Genomic DNA, 22,325 nt, shown 5'->3' with positions numbered 1-22,325 from the left:
CTCAAGAGTAGAACTGACACCCTGCTTCAACATACTTGGTTTCTCCATTTTAGACACAATACCAAATTGTTCAAGTGGAAGTTTAGAGAAGGACTACTGAAGGATGATTCCATGTATGGATATTGTTGTATGGAATAGGTTGAGATCTAACTTATTTTCTTTTGAAAAGACAAGGATCAGGGGTTACCTAATTGAAGTATTCAAATTAATAGAAATATTGAAGCATTAGATGAATTGTGAGGGGAGTAGGTTTGTTCTGTTGTTTAGTATAAAGTTACACAATGTGCCTACTGGAAAGATCGACCCCCCCCCCCCAAGTTTTAGTGTTATAAACTCTTCAGAATGTTGCTGACCCACAAGGGGGCAGCTAAGAGAGGAGGACCAAATGTTATAAGGTTAATATCTGAAAAGGTTAGGTGCATTAAAAAGGATTGACAAATATTTTAAGGATCAGGGATGGATTTAGTGATTAGTTTTATGTTTGTTCAGGAAGTTTGGAAGTCAGATAGAACACCCTTGATCTTCCACAACTTATATTTCATAACCTGACTAGAAAAATATGCAAACCATTAGAACATGCTTCAGCCTCTTAACATGACTAAAGAGAAGTGGAACACACTTTAATATTAGACCATAACATATATATATATATACATATATCTTATGGTCAAACAAACTGCTTAAACCTTACTGTTCGAAGTCTCATTAACTCTGTGAGGTACCAACTCTCTTGTAGCACTAATAGATTTTGGGAATAATAACATCTTATTATCTATTACACCCATCAACAAACAATGTTTATTTCATAACTCTTTACTGACACCATAGTCATTTATAACTTATCTATTTTTGCATTAATCTATTATTGCAAGTTTAAATGTATTTCATTCAAATATCACACATGTAATTACGTTAATATGCTATTACACATATTGTATGTCTACAAAACAAGAGAGCATGCCATATATTCTCATATAGAGTCAATAAAATTGTGAAATGTTAAATTTTAAGTGTTCTGATATGCAAAATAGACACATCATCATCTATCTCTTAAACCAGAGTATATTTCTAAAATTCATCCAACCTAGCATATAAGTGGTTATTTCTACAAGTGATTGGTAATTGTGAAAGATGCATTACACAACTGTAAAATTAATTTTCCTACAAATCAAATGTGTTAAAACTTAACAAACTAAGATTTATTGAGTAGCTGTGCTAGCTATGCATAGTTTATTACCCGTGTGATGACACATCCTTGAAACGTAGCCAAGAAACTCAACTCCTATGTATTACAAACACCTCCCTGTAAGTTTTTGTTTGTTTGTTTGCTTCAGTGAATTATGCAAAGTTATACAAAGGGTTATATCCACTAGCCATCCCTAATTTTGAACAGATAGAGTAGAGAGAAGACAACTAATCAACACCACCCATAGCCAACTATTGGGGTACTCTAACTGAATAACGTGAGTTGACCATTACTCATATAATGCATCTATCACCTCAAAAGGTAAAGAGTTTCACTTTATGGCAATGGGACACGAACCATAAACTCTTGGATTTACAGTACGGTTATACTAACCAGGAGAGGCTCTGTGCAGCCAGCATCTTCATTGTAAGAAAATGAATATTTTGAACACTAGTTAAACTAAAATTAATTTACTACTCACCTTTCTGAGCATATACTTTGTTAGGTTCACACTGTTTTATAACCTCTCTTGCATGTTCAGAAGTTAGATAAGGATAAAGGATCTCATTGAGTCGTGGATCTCTTTGTTCTTTATTCAGAAAGTTTACTAACTGCTCCGTTGTCATTCCTTTCTTTTTATTCCCTCCACATCTGAAATATTTCATGACTTGAATTGCATTACAAAAATTAATGTAGATAAAATATATTCCAAATTTAACTGGTTTACAAAAACCTATTGGATGTAAACATGTAATAATTTGAATTTCTGACAAGGTATCCCGGTGGGACAGCGGTAAGTCTTCGGATTTACAATGCTAAAATCAGGGGTTCGATTCTCCTTGGTGGACACAGAAGGTAGCCCTATGTGGCTTTGCTATAACAAAATACACACTGATGAGATACTTTATTAAGAAAAATAGACATAGTACTACTGTTATACAACCAACTTGTCAGTAAATTGTTTTGAAACATTTTAATTTGTATTTTTCATAATAACTACTCCAATCATGTATTTTATCCATGCATAGTAGCTTATCTAGCACATACAGGCTTTGAAAAATCTACTGGGACATCAGGTAGTTCAACTATCACTAGAGCTTAAACATTTTCAAATTATTACTATAAACTCACAACCCAGGTCAACATCTAATAATAACAAACATTATTCACACACGTTCCAAGTGCTAGTCTTAGGGACTTATTTAAATATTAATGGAAATGTTCGGTTCGAAAATATCATCCTCAAATCAAGATTTCTAGTTACCTTAATAATTTAGTATTATTCACATTAGAATTCAAGATAAGACTGTTTTGATAACTCTTTGCCAGGATTAATCCTTTGATTCATAATTTAATTTGATATTTTAATTGTACAGCATTAAGAGATGTAAGAAAAAAACAACCTAAGTGATAAATTCATATGAAAAGCTCAATGAAAGTGCATAAATGTGTGTAGCAGAAAACTATACCAAGCTACTTTCTTTTTCTCCATAACGAAAGTGCCTCCCCAGTGACACTGCGGCATGTATGCGGACTTACAACGCTAGAAACCGGGTTTCGATACCTGTGGTTAGTAGAGGACATATAGCCCATCGAGTGGTTTTAGTAGTTTTAGGTTGGTTGGTAATTTTGCAAGCCAATAATTTTTACTCTTGGGTGACCAGCCCAGACAGCAATCATATAAACTGAGCATGGTCAGCAATGGGAATTTGAATTTGTGACCGTCAAACTGCGAGTCGAGCACCTTAGCCATCAGGCCATGCCAGGCCCATACCAAACCACTTTTCTTATCTAAAATTTATATAAAGCTCTATGGGTGTTAATATATTTATCACTGAGCTATCTGGACTGACAATGACTGACATTTCTTGAACTGTGGTTCTTAATAGGTCATGCAGAAATTTTGTTATCCAGTGTGAACCTTATGTTTTTCATTCTACTACTTATTGTTTCTTTTTTATTAGTATTTAGATTAAACATATAAATGTTGTAACTTGTTTAATGCTTATGTTTTTAAAAATTGAAATAAAAGAATGAATTTTATATGCCTTTACTAGCTGGAGTAGCCATCCATTGGACAAACGATAGGAAATTGTGCTTCTATTTTTTTTTTCTTAACATAATAAACATTAAAATTCAATAAAAATACGTAAAGGTACCAATATTGAAAAGAAAGACATACTGTTTTCAAGAATTCTAACAATAGTAGTTACATAGTTCATTCTAATGCTGAGGGATATACAACATTGGTAGTTTCCGAAATTAAATATGAAATTAGAGGGGGTACAACCCCCCTGATCTTCCTCGTGTCATCCTGTATCACTATGTCAAGCTTAGTGCTGACTGATCAAGAAATGTGGAAACGTATAAGGAACAAATACACAAACATATTGACGTTTATTTACATAGATGACCAAAGAAATAATCATTACTGTTTGTAGTACTAGTACTAATATATGAAAAGGCTGAATCATCATCGGAAACATCTTGAAATAGTTTCTTCTAGTTTCATGCATCAATTTGAGATCATTAATAATTTTAATAAGTGCCAAGTGATGTATAATGAATGTCAGTGTTATGGGGCCAGGATTCTTTACAGTAGGTGTCTGTGACTTGTTGGCGATAAATTTCAACAATGAAAAGAAAGCACACAATGCACTAGTTTTAAAATAATATATTCAAAACAAGTCAAATATATTAAAAAAAATTCGTTACACTATTGGTTATCACAGTTGTATCCAGAACTTTAAATACTTGTCTCTATTTCTTCAAAGTCCATACAGGTAGGTTCAATTAATTTAGAACATCCTTTGACAAGACAAATTATTCTCCTCTACTCTGTTATCACAATACAATTAGTGATACATTCACTTACTTTAACCAGTGGGTTACAACAGTTGTATACATAGCTTTAAATAATTCTATTTTTTCATAAAAGTCTATACAGACTGGTTCAGTTATTTTAGAACCCAACTGACAAGACGAATTATTCTTCTCTACTCTGTTTATTACAATACAATCTGCGATTATAACACTTTAAAGTCGTCACTACACACTATTTATGGTTAAACTTACAAACGCAGTCTAGATATGCCTAATTATCTATCACTTAACTTGCTTTCTTAGCTTCCTCTCTGTATCTGCACGTATTTATAAAACGCGACAGAAAAGTCTAGAAATATCTAGCCCTCTAGTGACAACGAGAAAATCTTAAAGGCCTCGAGTAAGATGACATCAACAATATTACGAAAGCCTAGTACAACAATTAAACTGCATAGACAAAGTACGACTGCTATATAACGAAATTTGTCATAACTATCGCTTTTAAAATAATTTTTAACAGACGTGTTATGAAAACTAAATAATAACTCTTTAACTAAACAGTCTTGTATATCCAACAATGAGGGCTAGCTATGCCTAATTTTAAACTGATAAACTAAAAAGTAGGCAGCTAGTCACAGGAATCCACCGTCCACTTTTGGTTACTTGAATCAATTAATGGGATTTAATTAATACTCTTATAATGCACCACAAAATCCGAAGTGCCCAGTGTCAGTCTGTGGCAGTCGGACACAAACTATGTTTCTGAGTGCATGTCTTTTGAAGTTTGTTTGCATTATTATATTATACCTTAGATTCTGGGCAAAGATAGGTTAATGTGATTGAATTAGTGATATTCATTATTAAATCCAGGTTACATACTTTTACTCAAAATATGAGAAAGGTCAAAACATAAATTCTGAAACAAAGACCCAATTAAGGTAGAAATCCACAAAATCAAGTACTCACGTTGCATACAAAAGCCAAACCCATGTTGACTTTGAAACACATTCTTTCCACATATTGAAAACATTAATAAAACCCACCTGTTGACTTTACACGCAGTTCACATGTCAGAAACACTGCCCAATTACACTTGTCATATTGAAGCACAGTTCACAAGTCAGAAACACTGCCCAAATCTATCTGTCAACTTCTAACACTATCCACACATCAGAAACACTGCCCAAAACCACCTGTGAATTATAAACATAGTTATGTGCCAGAAATACTGTCTAATTACACCTGTCAACTTCAAACACAGTCCACATATCAGAAAAAATGCCAAAATCCATTTGTCAAATTTAAACACAGTCCTCATGCAGAAAACTGCCCAAACACAACCTTCAACATCAAAGACAGTCCACATGCCAGAAACACTGATCAAACCCTACCGTCAACATGAAGCATAGTCCACATGTCAGAAACACTACCAAAATCCATCTGTCAAAATAAAACATAGTTTACATGTCAGAAATACTGCCCAAACCCAACTGTTAACTTCAAACACAGCACACAAGCTAGAAACACACCCCAAGCAAACTAATGAGCTTCAAACATAGTCATGTGTCAAAAACACTGTCTGAATCTAGCTATCAACTTTAAACACAGTGAACATGTCAGAAAAACTTCCAAAACCCGCCTGTCAACTTCAAACATAGTACACATGTCAGAAACACTGCCCAAACACACCCGTCACCCACAAACATAGTCATGTATCAGAAACACTGCTGAAACCTGTCAACTTAAAACACAGTTCATATGTCTGAAACACTTGTCAAATCCACATGTAGTATTCAAACAAAGTCAACATGTCAGAATAACTAACCAAATCTACCCCTCAACTTTAAACACAATTCACATGTCAGAAACACTGCCCAAATCCACTTGTGAAATTCAAACACAGTCCACATGTCGGAAACATTGTCGAAATCAACCCGACAACTTCAACCTCAGATCACGTCTCAGAAATCTTCCCCTAATCCACCACGAATTTCAAACACAGTTCACATGTCAGAAACACTGCCCAAATCTACTTGTCACATTAGAGCACATTCCACATGTGAGAAAAATTGCTCAAACCCACCTATTAATTTGAGACACAGTCCAAAGATCAGAAACACGGGTCAAATCCACAAGTAAACTTCAAACACAATCCACATATCAGAAACACGGGTCAAATCCACCTGTCAACTTCAAACACAATTCAAATGTCAGTAAAACTGATGAAATCCACCTGTAGAATTCAAACACAGTAAACATGTCAGAAACACTACCCAAAAATACCCATCAACTTCAAACACAGTCCATATGTCAGACACAATGTCCAAATCATCTTGTCAAATTCAAGCACAGTCCACATCTCAGAAACATTGCCCGAACACACCCATCAATTTCAAAGAGATTCTCGTATCAGACATAATTGCCCAAATCAATCAGTCAACTTCAAACACAGTAGACATGTCAGAAACACTTGCCAAATCCACCCTTCAACTTCAAATACGATTCAAAATAAAGAAACACTGTTCAAATTGACTTGTCAACTTCAAAGAGAGTCCAAATGTCAGAAACACTGTACAAATCCACTCATTAACTTCAAACACAGTACACATGTGAGAAACACTGCCCGAAACAACCAGTGAACTTCAAACACAATTCAAAATGTCAGAAATCCTTCCCAAATCAACTTGTCAAATTCAAGCACTGTACACATATCAAAAACACTGCCCAAATCTACCCGTCAACTTCAAATACGATTCAAAATAAAGAAATACTGTCAAAATCCACTTGTCAACTTCAAACAGAGTTCAAATGTCAGAAACACTGTCCAAATCTACTCACCAACTTCAAACGCAGTATACATGTCAGAAACAGTGCCCAAACTCACCTGTCAACTTAAAACATAGTTCACATGTCAGAAACATTGTACAAACCAACAAGTCAACTTCAAACACAATATTCATGTCAGAAACACTGCCCAAATCTACTCATCAACTTTAAACACAGTACACATGTCAGAAACACTGCCCGAAACCACCAGTGAACTTCAAACACAATTCAAATGTCAGAAACCCTTCCCAAATCAACTTGTCAAATTCAAGCACTGCACACATGTCAAAAACACTGCCCAAACCCACCCGTCAACTTCAAACACAGTATTCATGTCAGAAACACTGCCCAAACTCACCCATCAACTTCAAGCACAGTTCATATGTTAGAAACACTGCCCAAATCCACTTGTCATTATAAGCACAGTCCACATATGAAAACAATTGCTCAAACCCACCTATCAACTTGAGACTCAGTCCACATGTCAGAAACAGTGTGCGAATCAAGTTGTTATCTTCAAACACAGTCTACATGTCAGAAACACTGCTGAAACACAACAATGAACATCAAACACTTTCCACATCTCAGAAACGCTGCCCAAACCCACCCGTCAACTTCAAACATTGTTCACATGTCAGAAACACTGCCCAAACCCACCAATCGACTTCAAACATAGTCCACACGTCACAAACACTGCTCAACTCCACCCATCAACTTAAGGAATAGTCCACATGTCAGAAACAGTGTGCGAATCAAGTTGTTATCTTCAAACACAGTCTACATGTCAGAAACACTGCTGAAACACAACAATGAACATCAAACACTTTCCACATCTCAGAAACGCTGCCCAAACCCACCCGTCAACTTCAAACATTGTTCACATGTCAGAAACACTGTCCAAACCCACCAGTCGACTTCAAACACAGTCCACACGTCACAAACACTGCTCAACTCCACCCATCAACTTAAGGAATAGTCCACATGTCAGAAACACTACCTATATTCATCCATCGTCTTCCAATATAATCCAATTGTCAGAAACTCTGGAGAAATCTACATCTGAACTTCAAACACAGTCCATATGTCAGAAACACTGCCAAAACCTACGCATAAACTTATAACAGAGTTCATATATTAGAAAAACTGCCCCAATCCACCTGTCAACTTCAAACAGTCAATATATGTAAAACACTGCCAAAGCACACCCATCAACATACAAACACAATCCACATGTCAGAAACTCTGCCCAAATCAACCCATCGACTTCCAACAAGGTTCACACTTAGAAATACTGCACAAATCCACTTGTCAAATTGAAGCACAGTCCACATGTCAGGAACACTCCCCAAATCCATCCGTCAACTTCAAACAGTCCACATGTGAGTAACAATGCCCAAGAACACTCGTCAGCTTTGAAAATTGTCATGTGTCAGAAATACTGCCAACATCCAACCAGCCAATATCCACTTGCCACATTGAACCACAGTCCACATGTCAGAAACGCTGTCCAAGCCTATCCGTCAACTTTAAATACGATTCAAAATAAAGAAATATTGTCGAAATCGACTTGTCAACTTCAGAGTCCAAATGTCAGAAACACAGCTGAAATCCACCAGTCAACTTAAGGTATAGTCCACATGTCAGAAACACTGCCTAAATCCACCAGTCAACTTGAAACACAATCCACATGCCAGAAACACTGACGAAATATACCTTTCAACTTCAAACAAACTACATTTGTCAGAAACATTGCCCAAATCTACCTGTCATATTCAAGCACATTCCTCACGCAGAAGCACGCTACAAACAAACTCGTCAACTTCAAACACAGTACACATATCAGAAACACTGCCCAAATCCACTTGTCAACTTCAGACACAGCCCACATGTCAGAAACACTGTCCAAATCCGCCTTTCAAATTCAAAGACGATTCACGTGTAAGAAACATTGCCCAAATCCACCAGTCAACTTGAAACACAATACACATGCCAGAAACACCGACGAAATCCACCTTTCAGCCTCAAACACAGTATACGTATCAGAAACACTTCCCAAGTCCACCCGTCATTTTCAAATACAATTAAAAATTTAGAAATACAGTTCAAATTGACTTGTCAAGTTCAAACAGAGTTCACATGACAGAATAACTGTCCAAACCCACCCATCAACTTAAGGTATAGTCCACATCAACTTAAGGTATAGTCCACATGTGAAAAACACTTCCTAAACCTACCTTAACTTCAAATACCGTTCACATGTCAGAAACATTGTCCAAGCCCACCCTTCAACTCAAAACACAGTCATATGTCCAAAACATTGCTCAAATTCACCCGTCAACTTTAAACACAGTCCACACACCAGAAACACTGCCCAAATCCACCCGTCAATTTTAAACACAGTCCAGGTGTCAGAAACACTGCCCAAACCCACCTGTCAACTTTAAACACAGTCCACATGTCAGAAATACTGCCCAAACCCACCTGTCAACTTTAAACACAGTCCACATGTCAGAAATACTGCCCAAACCCACCTGTAAACTTTAAACACAGTCCACATGTCAGAAATACTGCCCAAACACACTCATCAACTTCAAACACAGTACACATGTCGGAAATACTGCCGAAGCACACCAATCAACTTCAAACACAGTCCACATGTCGGAAATACTACCCAAACTCATCTGTCGACTTTAATGCAAAGTACATTGAACAAACCCACTTGTTAAGTTTAAAAAAAATGTACATGTGTAATAGCCTGGACAAACTCACTTGTCAATTTTAAAATAATACTTGAGTGGAGAAACTCACCCGTCAATCTAAAAAACAGTACATGTGTGGAATATACTGGACAGATACACATGTCAACTTTGAAACACAATAAATGTGTGGAATATTCTGGACAAATCCACCTGTCAACTATATATTTTATGCATTTATTTTTCACTGGCTAAACTGAAATCTTCAAAACTAGCTTACTAATTTTCATTACAAATTTGAAATCCAAAGATGAACAGCATGTTGTCAAGATGTCAGTTTGGAAACTTTCCGGCCATACATCTTGGACAAAGAGCACTGGACAGTACAACTTAATAGTATATTTACCACACATCTTGGACTGAGTACACTGGATAGTCAAGTCAATCTTAACATTATACCTACCATATATCTTGGACTGAGAATACTGGATAGTCAACCTTAACATTATATCTAAATCTTGGACTGAGAACACTGGATAGTACACCTTTACAATATATATATATATATCCATACATCTTGGACTGAGAATACTGGATAGTCAACCTTAACATTATACCTACCATACATCTTGGACTGAGAACACTGGATAGTACACCTTTACAATATATATATATATATCCATACATCTTGGACTGAGAATACTGGATAGTCAACCTTAACATTATACCTACCGTACATCTTGGATTGAGAACAATGGATAGGACACCTTAACCTTATATCTACCACTTGTCTTGGACTGAGAAAACTGGATGGTACATTAACATCATATGTACCACACATCTTGGACTGATAACATTGGATAATGTGCTTTAACATTAGACCTATGAAACATCTTGGACTGAGGACATTGGAAAATCGACTTTAACATTAGACTTACCACTGATTTTGGAGAACACAAGACAGTGTAACTTAATATTAGACCTAGTTTTAAAAATTATTAAAAATAAAAACTTACAATTTTTCATATAATTTATATATTTCCATTCTCCCTGAGAGGTGACGATAAAAGCAAAAGAAATCTTCAAAAGTGAACTTTTCTGGGGCAATCGAATCATTCTGTAAGTAAGAAAATTCATATAAACAGATATACAGCTTCTGATGGTACACAAAATGGTACTGACTGGAAATTAGATTGGCTTTAAGCCTAATAGCTTATTGGATAAAACAAAAAGCTATACTTTTTAAATTAATGTACACTATCTATATAAAATGCCAATCTAGTTTCGACTACAAAGTATGCTATTATCAAAGGCAACAGTGAGTAGGTGCAACAAAAATCACAAGAAGTAAACGGATTATAAATACAACCCATCCTCCATAAGTTAAACATTCAACAGTTGGAAGCTCAATTAGACAAGAAAACAGTTCTCCAAATTTGCTATGTCTAGACTACTAAAGAATAGTGGAGTATTTAACATCAGTGCAATCGGGGCAATGCACGGACGGGCCCCCTAAGAAAATTGCACTGAGTAGTTTGAGTTGTTAAAACGCCTCTACTAATGAAGATAATAATCATGTAATAAATTATTAGACTAGGAAACACTTCTCTAGTATCACTTTAAGTACCCTGTTACAGAAGGTGACTATCATCCTGTAATAAATCATTAAACTAGGAAACATTTCTCCAAATTCACTATGTCTATACTGTTAGAGAAGGAGATAATACTCTTGTTGTAAATCATTAAGTAGGAAACTGTTCTCTAAGTTCACTATGTCTAGACTGTTACAGAAGGCAATAATCCTGTAATAAATCATTAACTAGGAAACTGTTCTCTAAGTTCACTATAAACTGTTCTCTAAGTTCGCTATGTCTAGACTGTTGCAGAAGGCAATAATCCTGTAATAAATCAATAAGTAGGAAACTGTTCTCTAAGTTCACTATGTCTAGACTGTTACAGAAGACAATAATCCTGTAATAAATCATTAACTAGGAAAGTGTTCTCTAAGTTCATAAGGTCTAGACTGTTACAGAAGACAATAATCCTGTAATAAATCATTAACTAGGAAACTGTTCTCTAAGTTCACTATGTCTAGACTGTTACAGAAGACAATAATCCTGTAATAAATCATTAACTAGGAAAGTGTTCTCTAAGTTCACAAGGTCTAGACTGTTACAGAAGACAGTAATCCTGTAATAAATCATTAACTAGGAAACTGTTCTCTAAGTTCATTATGTCTAGGACTCTAGGTTTTCGGTTACCATCTATAGTTTACAGTGGACATTAACTGGGTACAGGCATACAAAATAAAGAGAGAAAAAAACTATAACCAAGCAGCAAAACAGTCCACTTGTTTTAAAATAGTATATTAAAAACAAATCAAACGTATATACAAATGTTCGTTATACTGTTGGTTACCACAGTTGTATCCAGAGCTTTAAATAATTGTCTCTTTTTCGTCAAAGTCCACATAGGCTGGTTAAGTTACCTTATAACACAATTGACAAGACGAATTATTCTTTGCTACTCTGTTATTACAATACAGTCTGTGATAATTTCATTTTAAAAATCGCCACCATACACTGTTTGTAGCTAAACTCATGATCACGCAGTCTAGAACTAGAACTAAATAATGATTTTTCGAAGCGTATTTATATACCGACAAAAGTCTAGAACATTTCAAGCAGTACTAGATATTCTAATGTAATAATACTCAGTTAAAACAACAAAAAACCCAGAAAGTTCTAACGACATGATGCAATAATCCCACTATTGTAAACAATCGCTAAGTCATAACAAGTGAACCACACAACGTATGATTTGTAAACAATTACATAAACAAACTTACCATACCATATCGCTCTAAAATTAACTAAATATGACACCCACTCTATATAAACTATTTTGGATTATCCTTCAAATTTAAAATTCGTTAAAATCATACCCTCTATAGTAGGATCATATACATGATATTTTTGTAAGTTCATATCTACCTTATATGCTTAAATTCCCCAACATGCATCTGCTGCCATATCATACATCTAAGTACGTTTAGAATATGCTTAGAAATACAATTATATTGGGGATTAATACAAACAATTATTTCACTAGAAGAACCACAAATACATTTTCATTCCTTGATGTAGCCGTTCACCAGTGGCTTAGCGGTAAATCTGGGGGCTTATAACAGTATTATTCGAGTTTCAATCCTTATTCAATAACAGACAAACTTAATTTAACTTCTTCGGCACAAATCACAATTACCTGGTTAGCACAGATAAATTATTTCATGGATTTTTGACTGTAGTGAGTATTCTGTATACATTTTAAAGCTGTATACGACATAAGGTCCGTTTACATTTGTTCTTTATATTTTTCAGAATTGGTTCCATAATAGCTTTAAGTTAAATGTTTTAGATTTACGCTCACGTTTAAGCAAGTCGAAGAATATCCCCTCTCTTATTTACCTTTCTGGGCCAATCACACTTTCATTCAGCAATATTAAAACCTCTGTTAATTACGTTTTCCGAGTAATGGGATACTTTTTATGTAATATCTTCAATTCTTCTAGTCTTCTTTTTTTTAAGAACTAGTTAACCACCATATAATATATCATTTGAATTATGAAGATTTGTTTGTTTGTAATTAAGCACAAAGCCACACATTGGGCTATCTGTGCTCTGCCTACCACGGGCATCGAAACCCAGTTTCTAGCGTTGTAACTCCGCAGACATACCGCTATGCCACTGGGGGGCTTAAATTATAAGGAACATTCAACTTGATGTGTTGAAAATAGTAACTGTCGACTCGTAATAAATCTAAATGTCTGGAAGATTTGGTCGGTTTGTAACAAATTTCAGTGTTTATAAAAGAAACAGCAGCGGAAGCCATTACTTATATTTCATGAAGTTCGAATAAGGTGAAGTCGTACGAAATATTTTTGTTTTCATTATATGTAGTAACGAATCAATTTCTAAGCATAAGCAGATTGTTCTATTAACAACTTAACACCCATGAAGTGGGTAAATATTCCAAATGATATTTTTATATTCTGTTTTAGATTAGTGGGAGAAAAGCTTCGCGCTTTTAACACGAATTTTTGCGTGTTGTTTAGTTTCGAATTAAGTACTGTGTATATGTTATTATTTTTACACATTCACATTTCTGCACATGTTAAACCCAGGGTTATTTTTATGAAGCCCACATCTTCCGACTGTTGCAAAAATATCAGAATTAATAACAATAAGTCATGCTTTGTAATTTCACAACTTTGAAGATTCTACATATTTTTATGTCATGAATTGGAACGTCTTTATATGGAAATCTCTACACAATCTAAGTCTGTTGTACTAACTTTAGTATTGAATGGACTGTATTTATATAACTTGTTATATTCCTTATCTATTGAACTAAACGATACTTGCTTTAATATCTACCTATTGGAATTCATACAGAAGTCAGGTATGATTAGTAGTGATTTCTACATAACATCGGCTTACCTTGGCTTTTGGTAGTCCTGCCAACTCGAGCGCTTTCTCAACTCGTTTCTTGTCGTCTTTATGGGTCGCAAACATTCTAACGATGCTGGAAAACCAAGAGAAGTGAAGACATTAAGGATGTGTTGTGTAGGAGAAAAACAAACAAACACGTATTGTACTCAATTTGCTTGAATCTACTCATTGTTTTCTCTGAAATGTATAGTTAACGGGCCAGCTTCTTGGCATGATCAGTAATTAATTTTAATGATGGAGCAAAATACTAGTAACTTTCGAGTTCAAATTGAAAATCGAGGAGTATCGACGTGCGAAACAGAAAACACGAAAACCATTTTAAGCAAAGATCCCAGTGTCCTTTGGGAGACGTTCCAAAAGGCCGTACTTCACAGAGAACGATATTTATCACTTTTCTAGCTTAATGAAGAGCAAACTATTCGTTTAAGTGGACTCCACATATAATTCCATGATTCCATCTTTTCACAACAGCGATTAATTTGTTGTCGCTATTCAAGTTTAGACAAAAGCAAGACGAATGTATATATGATATATATATGAAATCTCAAACAGGTGAAGCTTTCCTTGGTTCTAAAGCGACAAGATAATTGAATGTAATTTCGAGGTTGATAAATATATATATTTTTTACTTTACAATTACTGAACAACTACTGTTCTTTGTTTCTACAGCTGTTATTATTGTACCATTTCTGATCCATTATTTTACACTTTCAATTGTTTACTCAGAATAAGACTGAAAAAACCCATAGACAACGTAATAATTCTACTATGAAATAAAAATAATATTACCGTAAATAAAACGAATAAAGTGACATATAACATGATGAAAGAGTTAGCACACTGGATCATCAAAAAATAAAATATAAAATCACGGTAGATTTTAAACTACCCAGAAACTCAAGCGCTTTTGAACAATTGACTATTTCTCTTGTTCTTCTTGATCTTAGAAACAGTCTAACTATTCGCTTACGCTTGATCTTCTGGGTCTCTTGATATAACATAAATTAGTGAGCCGGATTAAATGTTTGTGTGTAAACTGTTATTTTTATGCATTGAAAAGTTACAAATACGTTGAAACAATTATTATATTTACGTTGAAACCATTATTAGATTTTAGTATTCTCCGACTAGTGTAGCCCCCCCAGTGGCTCAGCGGTAAGACTGAAGGCTTGTAACACTAATACCGGATTTCAATACCCATGGTGAACATAGCACAGATAGCTCATTGTGAAGCTTTGTGCTTAAGAATAAAACAAACGAACTGAGTCTTGTGAAAATAATTGTGTTGGTAACAGTGAAGCATATTTTGTGATTTTACAGTTTCTCGAAGATATGAGTTATTTGCACCCTATTTTTTTGGTCACGAAATAGGTTGTCTCCAGGCTCAACCTTCTAGACTAGCATTTCTGAAAGTTTAGTCCGCGAGTCATGTCTGAAGTTTCACACAAATGTTTAAAAAAATATGATTTCTAGAATAAAAAAATATTTTTCGTAAGATAATATTTATATGAATTAAAACATTTAATTTTGGAATACGGATTTTCGAATGAACGGAATCTTATTTTTGAAAACAAAAACAAACATCGATAGGTTTAAGGGCCCGAGAAAAATTTTATATTAAAAGAAGTCCTCACTTACTAAGCTTTCAAAATCGCTGTCCAAAAAATCTAGATATGTTTTAGAGGTGCTGTTGTTAGCTTTATTTTAGTTGACAAAACAATGAAATTTGTTTGTTTTTTTGTTTGTAGTTAAGTACAAAGCTACACAATGAGCTACCTGTGATCTGCCCACCACGGGTATCGAAACCCGAGTTTTAGCTTCGTAAGCCTGCAAACTTGCCGCTGATTCACTGGTGGGGAGAGGGAGAGGTGAAGAAAGAGAAGAAATCTGCTAACAGTCAAAATTCCAAACCTTTATATACTTCACTAACCCTAACTGGTCCAAACCTTTATATACTTCCCTGACCCTAACTGTTCCAAACCTTTATATACTTCACTGACCCTAACTATTCCAAAACTTTATATACTTCACTGACCCTAACTGTTCCAAACCTTTATATACTTCATTAACCCTAACTGTTCCAAACCTTTATATACTTCACTGACCCTAACTGTTCCAAACCTTTATATACTTCACTAACCCTAACTGTTCCAAACCTTTATATACTTCAAAATGGTGTATTGGTGTTATACTTACGTTAAAAGGAACAGTTAGGGTCGGTGAAGTATATAAAGGTTTGGAACAGTTAGGGTCAGTGAAGTATATAAAGGTTTGGAACAGTTAGGGTCAATGAAGTATATAAAGGTTTGGAAAAGTTAGGGTCAGTGAAGTATATAAAGGTTTGGAACAGTTAGGGTTAGTGAAGTATATAAAGGTTTGGAACAGTTAGGGTCAGTGAAGCATATAAAGGTTTGGAACAGTTAGGCTCAGAATTTGTAATTTCTGAAACTAAATAACAAACAAATTTTCCCAAAACAGTATACGAGGTCTACAAAGTTCCGGTAGATAAATCTCACAACAGTGGAGATCGTCCAGTGTAATAATGTTTCTTCAATTCATAGTTTAATTAACATGTTTTACAGCCTTTTACTACTATACAGAATTATCTATACTTAGAAAAAGCGCTCTTTATTATGAAATAACTTATTCGAATATGAGGTCATAATATAAAGGTTAAAGTTATTTACAGCTATAACAATGTCAGTTATTCAGGGTCTAATAATTTGTAACTGATATTTATTATTCGAAATTTTTTGAAATAATTTAATATGGTTTCTATATTTTTCAGTAGTTTCGCCTTAGCGTCACTAAACATTTTCGAAGAAGGAAATATTAACATGTTTCATACATTAACTTTACACAAAAAAGATGTTATCTTGCGAGTTAGATGAAAAGAGAATCGATGATAAATCAGTTTACAGACTGGGCATTTTTTGGAATAGATTAATTGGCTCCTAAGCATAAAACTACAGAAAGAGAGATTAATTAAAAGTAATTATTTTCAAAAACGAGAAAATTACATAAAAGGAACAACTATTTACTGGGCAAAAGGAAAGCAACACCAAATCAATAATTTTTACGAGATAGATAATACAATTCATTAAAGAGGACAACATTGGTGGGCGTATGCAACATGTCTCCACAACACAATCGCAACAATTTTGACACCAGAAAAATCAAAAACAGTTTATATCACTGCTTCGGACCTGCAATAAGGAATATTGATTTCAAATCCCTAGTAAATTGGCTGACATTCACATGAATAGTTCATGAAAATCCCAAATTGTGCTTTTCTAGCTGAAAAATTGAACAAAAGACAGAAATTCCAAAATTGTCTATAAATCTGTTTGGAGCCTTTAAAAAGTATCTTTGTACCAAATACCACATAAATTAGGCGAAATACGGCAGAGTAATTGTTAAAAAACAACAACTTAAATTATGCTTCTTGTGGCATCTTGACCCCCCCTTATAGTTATTAAAAATGGGAAAGTTCAACATTTTTGTTTGTCTGTGTGTATTGCCTGTAAAAAAAGTATTTTTGTATTAAATTCCATGTAAACTATTCAAGATACGGACGAGTAATTGACAAAAAACTCACCCAAATTATGCTTTTTTGTGAGCTGTGACGCCCTCCCCATAAAAAGACTTACAACGGGCAAATTCAACTTTTTTGTATGTGAATGTGTTGGACACATGAAAATTTACATATATGCCGTTATAATCTTGATTGCTGTAAATATGACCGTACAAAAGCCCAAAACATACATTTTTGGGTTGTTTTACCTCTGACACTATAAAATCCTTAAAAAGGACTAAATCAAAAATCAAAAAAGAATAAAAAAAAAGGTGTCTGGGCATATTGGACCAGGATAGAACCTTACCAAGTTTCAAGTCAATCCGCCGAGAAATGAAAGAATGGCGGTTTGGAAGAAGAAGAAACAATAGAAAAACAGTATGTCTCTCTGCGGAGACATAATTAAGGTGAGAAGTAAGCTTAGTAAGGGACATAGTATGTTGTTTAACTGGAGGAAAATATTCTTAATTAACTGAGTTTATTTTCTAAAAGCTTCATGTTAAAAACTGTTTGTGGCTGACATTTTTAGTTACGTAGCGGTTTCACAACATGAAGAGATTGCAGAGACAACTTGATACTGAATCCTTGCGAAGTTATTCCACGTCCGTTTCTTTTGTTTGATATTGTTACCCAAACGTGATAGGCAAAACTTTGAAGATTTAAGTATGAACTGTGAATAAACTGATGTCAGATTTTCTTTCATCAGGCCTCATTCATTTATCAAGATTGAACAGAAACCATTGACATGTTTGTTTTTCAAGACAAAGTTTCAATAAGCAATCACATATATTTGTTAGGTCCTCATGAAAGTTTGCGCTAGTAGATCAAAATGTTGTTTTTAAATTCGTCAATGAACGACACTACTTCGACTTACTAGTTTAAAGTATTAGGAAAAAAATATCGCTAAATAAAAAAGCTATATAGGGCTGGCTATTGAAGTTAAAAAAAAGGTAACCAAACAGGATAGGGATGGAAGTGGACACATCACTTGATACGGCAAATGATCAAATAGCAGACTAAGCCTAACTGACTTTACGTGGAGAATATAATCTCTACATTACTGGCTTCCCCACTTTGTTTATCAAAAACTTGGTGTTGGAATAGAATCCCAGTTTTCATCATTATACATTTCCTTTAGTTAACTTTAGAATACTACTTTTATAACTATTTTACAACAGAGTAACATTTTACGATTGGAAATTCTGGTTCTATTTGTTTCGCCTGTGAGGAAGTCGGTAATGTAGGGATTTTATTATCCATGTAAAGTCGAGACAGCTTAGTCTACTATGTGATCATTAGCCGATCAAGTGATATGTCCACTTCCATCCTATTTTGTTTGGTTCCAATATTTCACGTTCGCTAGGTAGCCCTACATAATGTTTTTATTTGTGATAAATGTTTTTCCTAATATTTATTTGTTTGCTTGTTTTATAAGATGGCGTACGTGAGTTACTAGGTTATAGAGTGTATTCTAAAGCTTTATAAATTTTGCATAGAATAATAATAAAATAGGTAGTCAAAGATCGTGAAGATTGTTTTGCTGTATAAAATTATGATAAAATTATAGTTACTACTAGAACTAGATAGACGCTAGGCCTGTTGAAGAAAGATGATGATGAACGAAAATAAGAAATCTTGGTTTTGGGTATTCGCAGGTTTTAGACTCTTCCACGCTCTGGGTAGTTAAAAAGCGGCATATACACTGGATATAGAACGACTATACCAGGTAGCTCTTCATATCTAGCTTCTGATGACCTGTAGAGAAGAAAATCCAGATGACTTTTGCATTGATTTAATACAGGCGTCTGTGTCATCCCTACATAGAGAGCGCTAGCTTACTCTCCAATTATCTTGTTTACCAAGAACTAGGAAAACACATGGTTATTTGATATAGTAGTCCTTGTGGGAAGAGACGGAATGCGTGGTTATTTGGATATAGTAGTCACCGTGGGAAGGGACATAACACAAGGTTATTTATGTATAGTAGTTACTGTGGAAGAGACTGAACAAGTGTTTTTTGGATATAGTAGTCACTGTGGGAATAAACAGAGCACGTGAGTATTTGTTTAGTAGTTGCTGTGGGAAGAGAGAGAACAGTTGATTATTTGGGTGTAATAGTTATTTGAAGATGTTTTATGTGGACAACTAACAGTAACAAAGAATTTTGCAAAAAATAACTTTAAATGAAATATTCTATTGTTTTCATACTATAATACTGTTTATTAAGCGTTAATGTTGTTTCTATAGACTCCTTCACAATAGTAATACTAAGTCGAACATAGGAACAATAAAACTTGTTAGATTAGAGAGATCCAAACTTAGTTGCTGACATTTTGTTCTCAGTCAGAGACGTTAAGAAACGGAAAATAAGTGCACCAAAAAACGTTTATCGGTGAACGATTGGAATGTTGACAATGCAATACGCATGGAGACAGAAGAAACACAGCAGGTGGCAATTCTAGAAATGCTTTTGTCTCTTGTAGTGATCAACTGTCTCGAGAGTTGACGCTCATAATTGGTTGCTGTTCAATATAACCCAATTGTAAAGAGTTTCGCTATGGACAGAAAAAATGTGATGACTTTAAGGAGAGTTTTAGAAAAGATGGGGAGCTTTTGTGTCAAATACAAGAGGTCAAAATGACCTTTACTCTAGATATAACGTATCTGTAGTAGCATACACAAAAGCCAAATATAAAAATGTTTTCAAGAAGTAAATGAATGTTTATATTGAGTACATATCTGTAGTGGAACTAAAGTAATATGAAACCTTTATCCACAGTAACAAAATATAAATACGTATATTCTAATCAAAATGAAAATAGTTTTAGGTTTTTAATTAGGTTCGAAAGTAATGGAAATGCATTTAATACAGGTTCTGAAATTATCCAATACATACAAGCAAAATGTGTCAATGGAGCATACAATAGTATGGTATACTATGTGTTCTTTCGTGGCTCAGCGTAGAAAAAAAACTCGTTTTTGTATGCGACTATAAGATAATCCACGAACACAAAAATCAGTGGCAAAAACCGTCCACGTGTCCCAAGCAACAATTCCCAACATAACCAAAAAGGATATTCATGAGTCCGTTTTGAAAAGAGACACATGTTACGAGTAAACAGTTGTTTCCACGAAATATTCGTTCAACCGTTGCATATCTCAAGCAGACGGAGAATGACATGGGTATTCATGCTATTACGTATGGAGACGTTCAACCGTCACATATCTCAAGCAGACGGAGAATGACATGGGTATTCATGCTATTACATATGGAGACGTTCAACCGTCACATATCTCAAGCAGACGGAGAATGACATCGGTATTCATGCTATTACATATGGAGACGTTCAACCGTCACATATCTCAAGCAGACGGAGAATGACATCGGTATTCATGCTATTACGTATGGAGACGTTCAACCGTCACATATCTCAAGCAGACGGAGAATGACATCGGTATTCATGCTATTACATATGGAGACGTTCAACCGTCACATATCTCAAGCAGATGGAGAATGACATCGGTATTCATGCTATTACGTATGGAGACGTTCAACCGTTGCATATCTCAAGCAGATGGAGAATGACAATCGGTATTCATGCTATTACATATGGAGACACAGCGATCAAGTTTTCAGACGCAGCACCCATGGTTTCTGTCAGATCGCACTGTTTAAACGGGCGTTGATAAAAATGTTTCTCCGTGTACTATATGGATTATGTAAAATAAGCAGGGAAGATTGGTGTTATTTGGACATGACGAAAATCGTTTTAATATCATCTTCTTAGCCTTTGTACACCAGAAGAGTCATTTTCAAGATTGAAAAGATCTAAAGGGCTAGTGTGCAGATCAATGGTACTGTTGACACGTGCATAGTGATAAGATAAAAATGCTACCTGGACATCCACAAGTGGTTCAGTAGTCAATTTGGTTTAGTTTGAATTTGCGCAAAGCTATTCGAGGGATATCTGCGCTAGCCGTACCTATTTTAGCAGTGATAAACTAGAGGGAAGGCAGCTAATCAACAACACCCACCGCCTACTCTTGGGCTGCTATTTCACCAACGGATAATGAGATTGACCATCACATTATAACGCCTTCCGGACTTCATTGTGTAGAATACAACAACAGATAAGTGTATGAGTTTAATAAGATCGGATTTTGTGTGTGAGATAAAAAGTTTAGCTATTGTTTGGATTAGTTAGAGTGAGCTATGAGAAGGTTAACGTGGCAGATTATTGTGGGAATTAGTAACGTCAGTTATGCACGGATTAGTTAGGTTAGCTATTGTGTCGATCAGTAACAGTGAGCTATTCGTAGATCAGTGAGGTGAGTTACTGTGTGAATTAGCAACGTGAGTTATGCAGGGATTAGTTAGGTGGGGTAATGTGTAGATTGGTCGGTAGATGGGCGGTTAGTTTATTCAGTAAAAAACCCACATTCCTTACAGAGAAAATTAATGAGAGACCCGTATGACTGAAGGTTTAAAATGGTACGGTAAGCCTACTTTTGATTACTATTTAAAGCACCGCTATTATAGACAAATACGCACATATCGCAAATTCAAACGTTTTACTACAACACGAAGTAAATTAGTATTGTAGATTTCTGTTTTATTACTACAACACAAAGTAAATTAGTATTGTAGATTTCTGTTTTATTACTACAACACAAAGTAAATTAGTATTGTAGATTTCTGTTTTATTACT

At 34.8% G+C, this 22,325-nt stretch overlaps 1 protein-coding gene across 2 annotated transcripts in view; it reads right to left on the bottom strand.

Annotated features, from left to right (window-relative positions):
* The window catches only part of LOC106468734 (1-phosphatidylinositol 4,5-bisphosphate phosphodiesterase classes I and II-like), a 94,562-nt gene that overhangs the window by 19,062 nt on the left and 53,175 nt on the right, over nucleotides 1–22,325 (bottom strand). For both annotated transcript variants that reach the window (XM_022397095.1, XM_022397096.1), the window contains exons 5-7: nucleotides 14,031–14,115; nucleotides 10,548–10,648; nucleotides 1,668–1,837 (exon numbers count right to left, since the gene is read on the bottom strand). In XM_022397095.1, coding sequence (XP_022252803.1) covers nucleotides 1,668–1,837; nucleotides 10,548–10,648; nucleotides 14,031–14,115 — 356 coding nt within the window. The remainder of the gene's footprint in view (nucleotides 1–1,667; nucleotides 1,838–10,547; nucleotides 10,649–14,030; nucleotides 14,116–22,325) is intronic.

Source organism: Limulus polyphemus, unplaced genomic scaffold (genome assembly GCF_000517525.1).
Source record: "Limulus polyphemus unplaced genomic scaffold, Limulus_polyphemus-2.1.2 Scaffold3139, whole genome shotgun sequence".
Classification (NCBI taxonomy): domain Eukaryota; kingdom Metazoa; phylum Arthropoda; class Merostomata; order Xiphosura; family Limulidae; genus Limulus; species Limulus polyphemus.
Note: the sequence above shows the minus strand (reverse complement) of the source record. Positions and strands in the feature narration are given on the sequence as shown.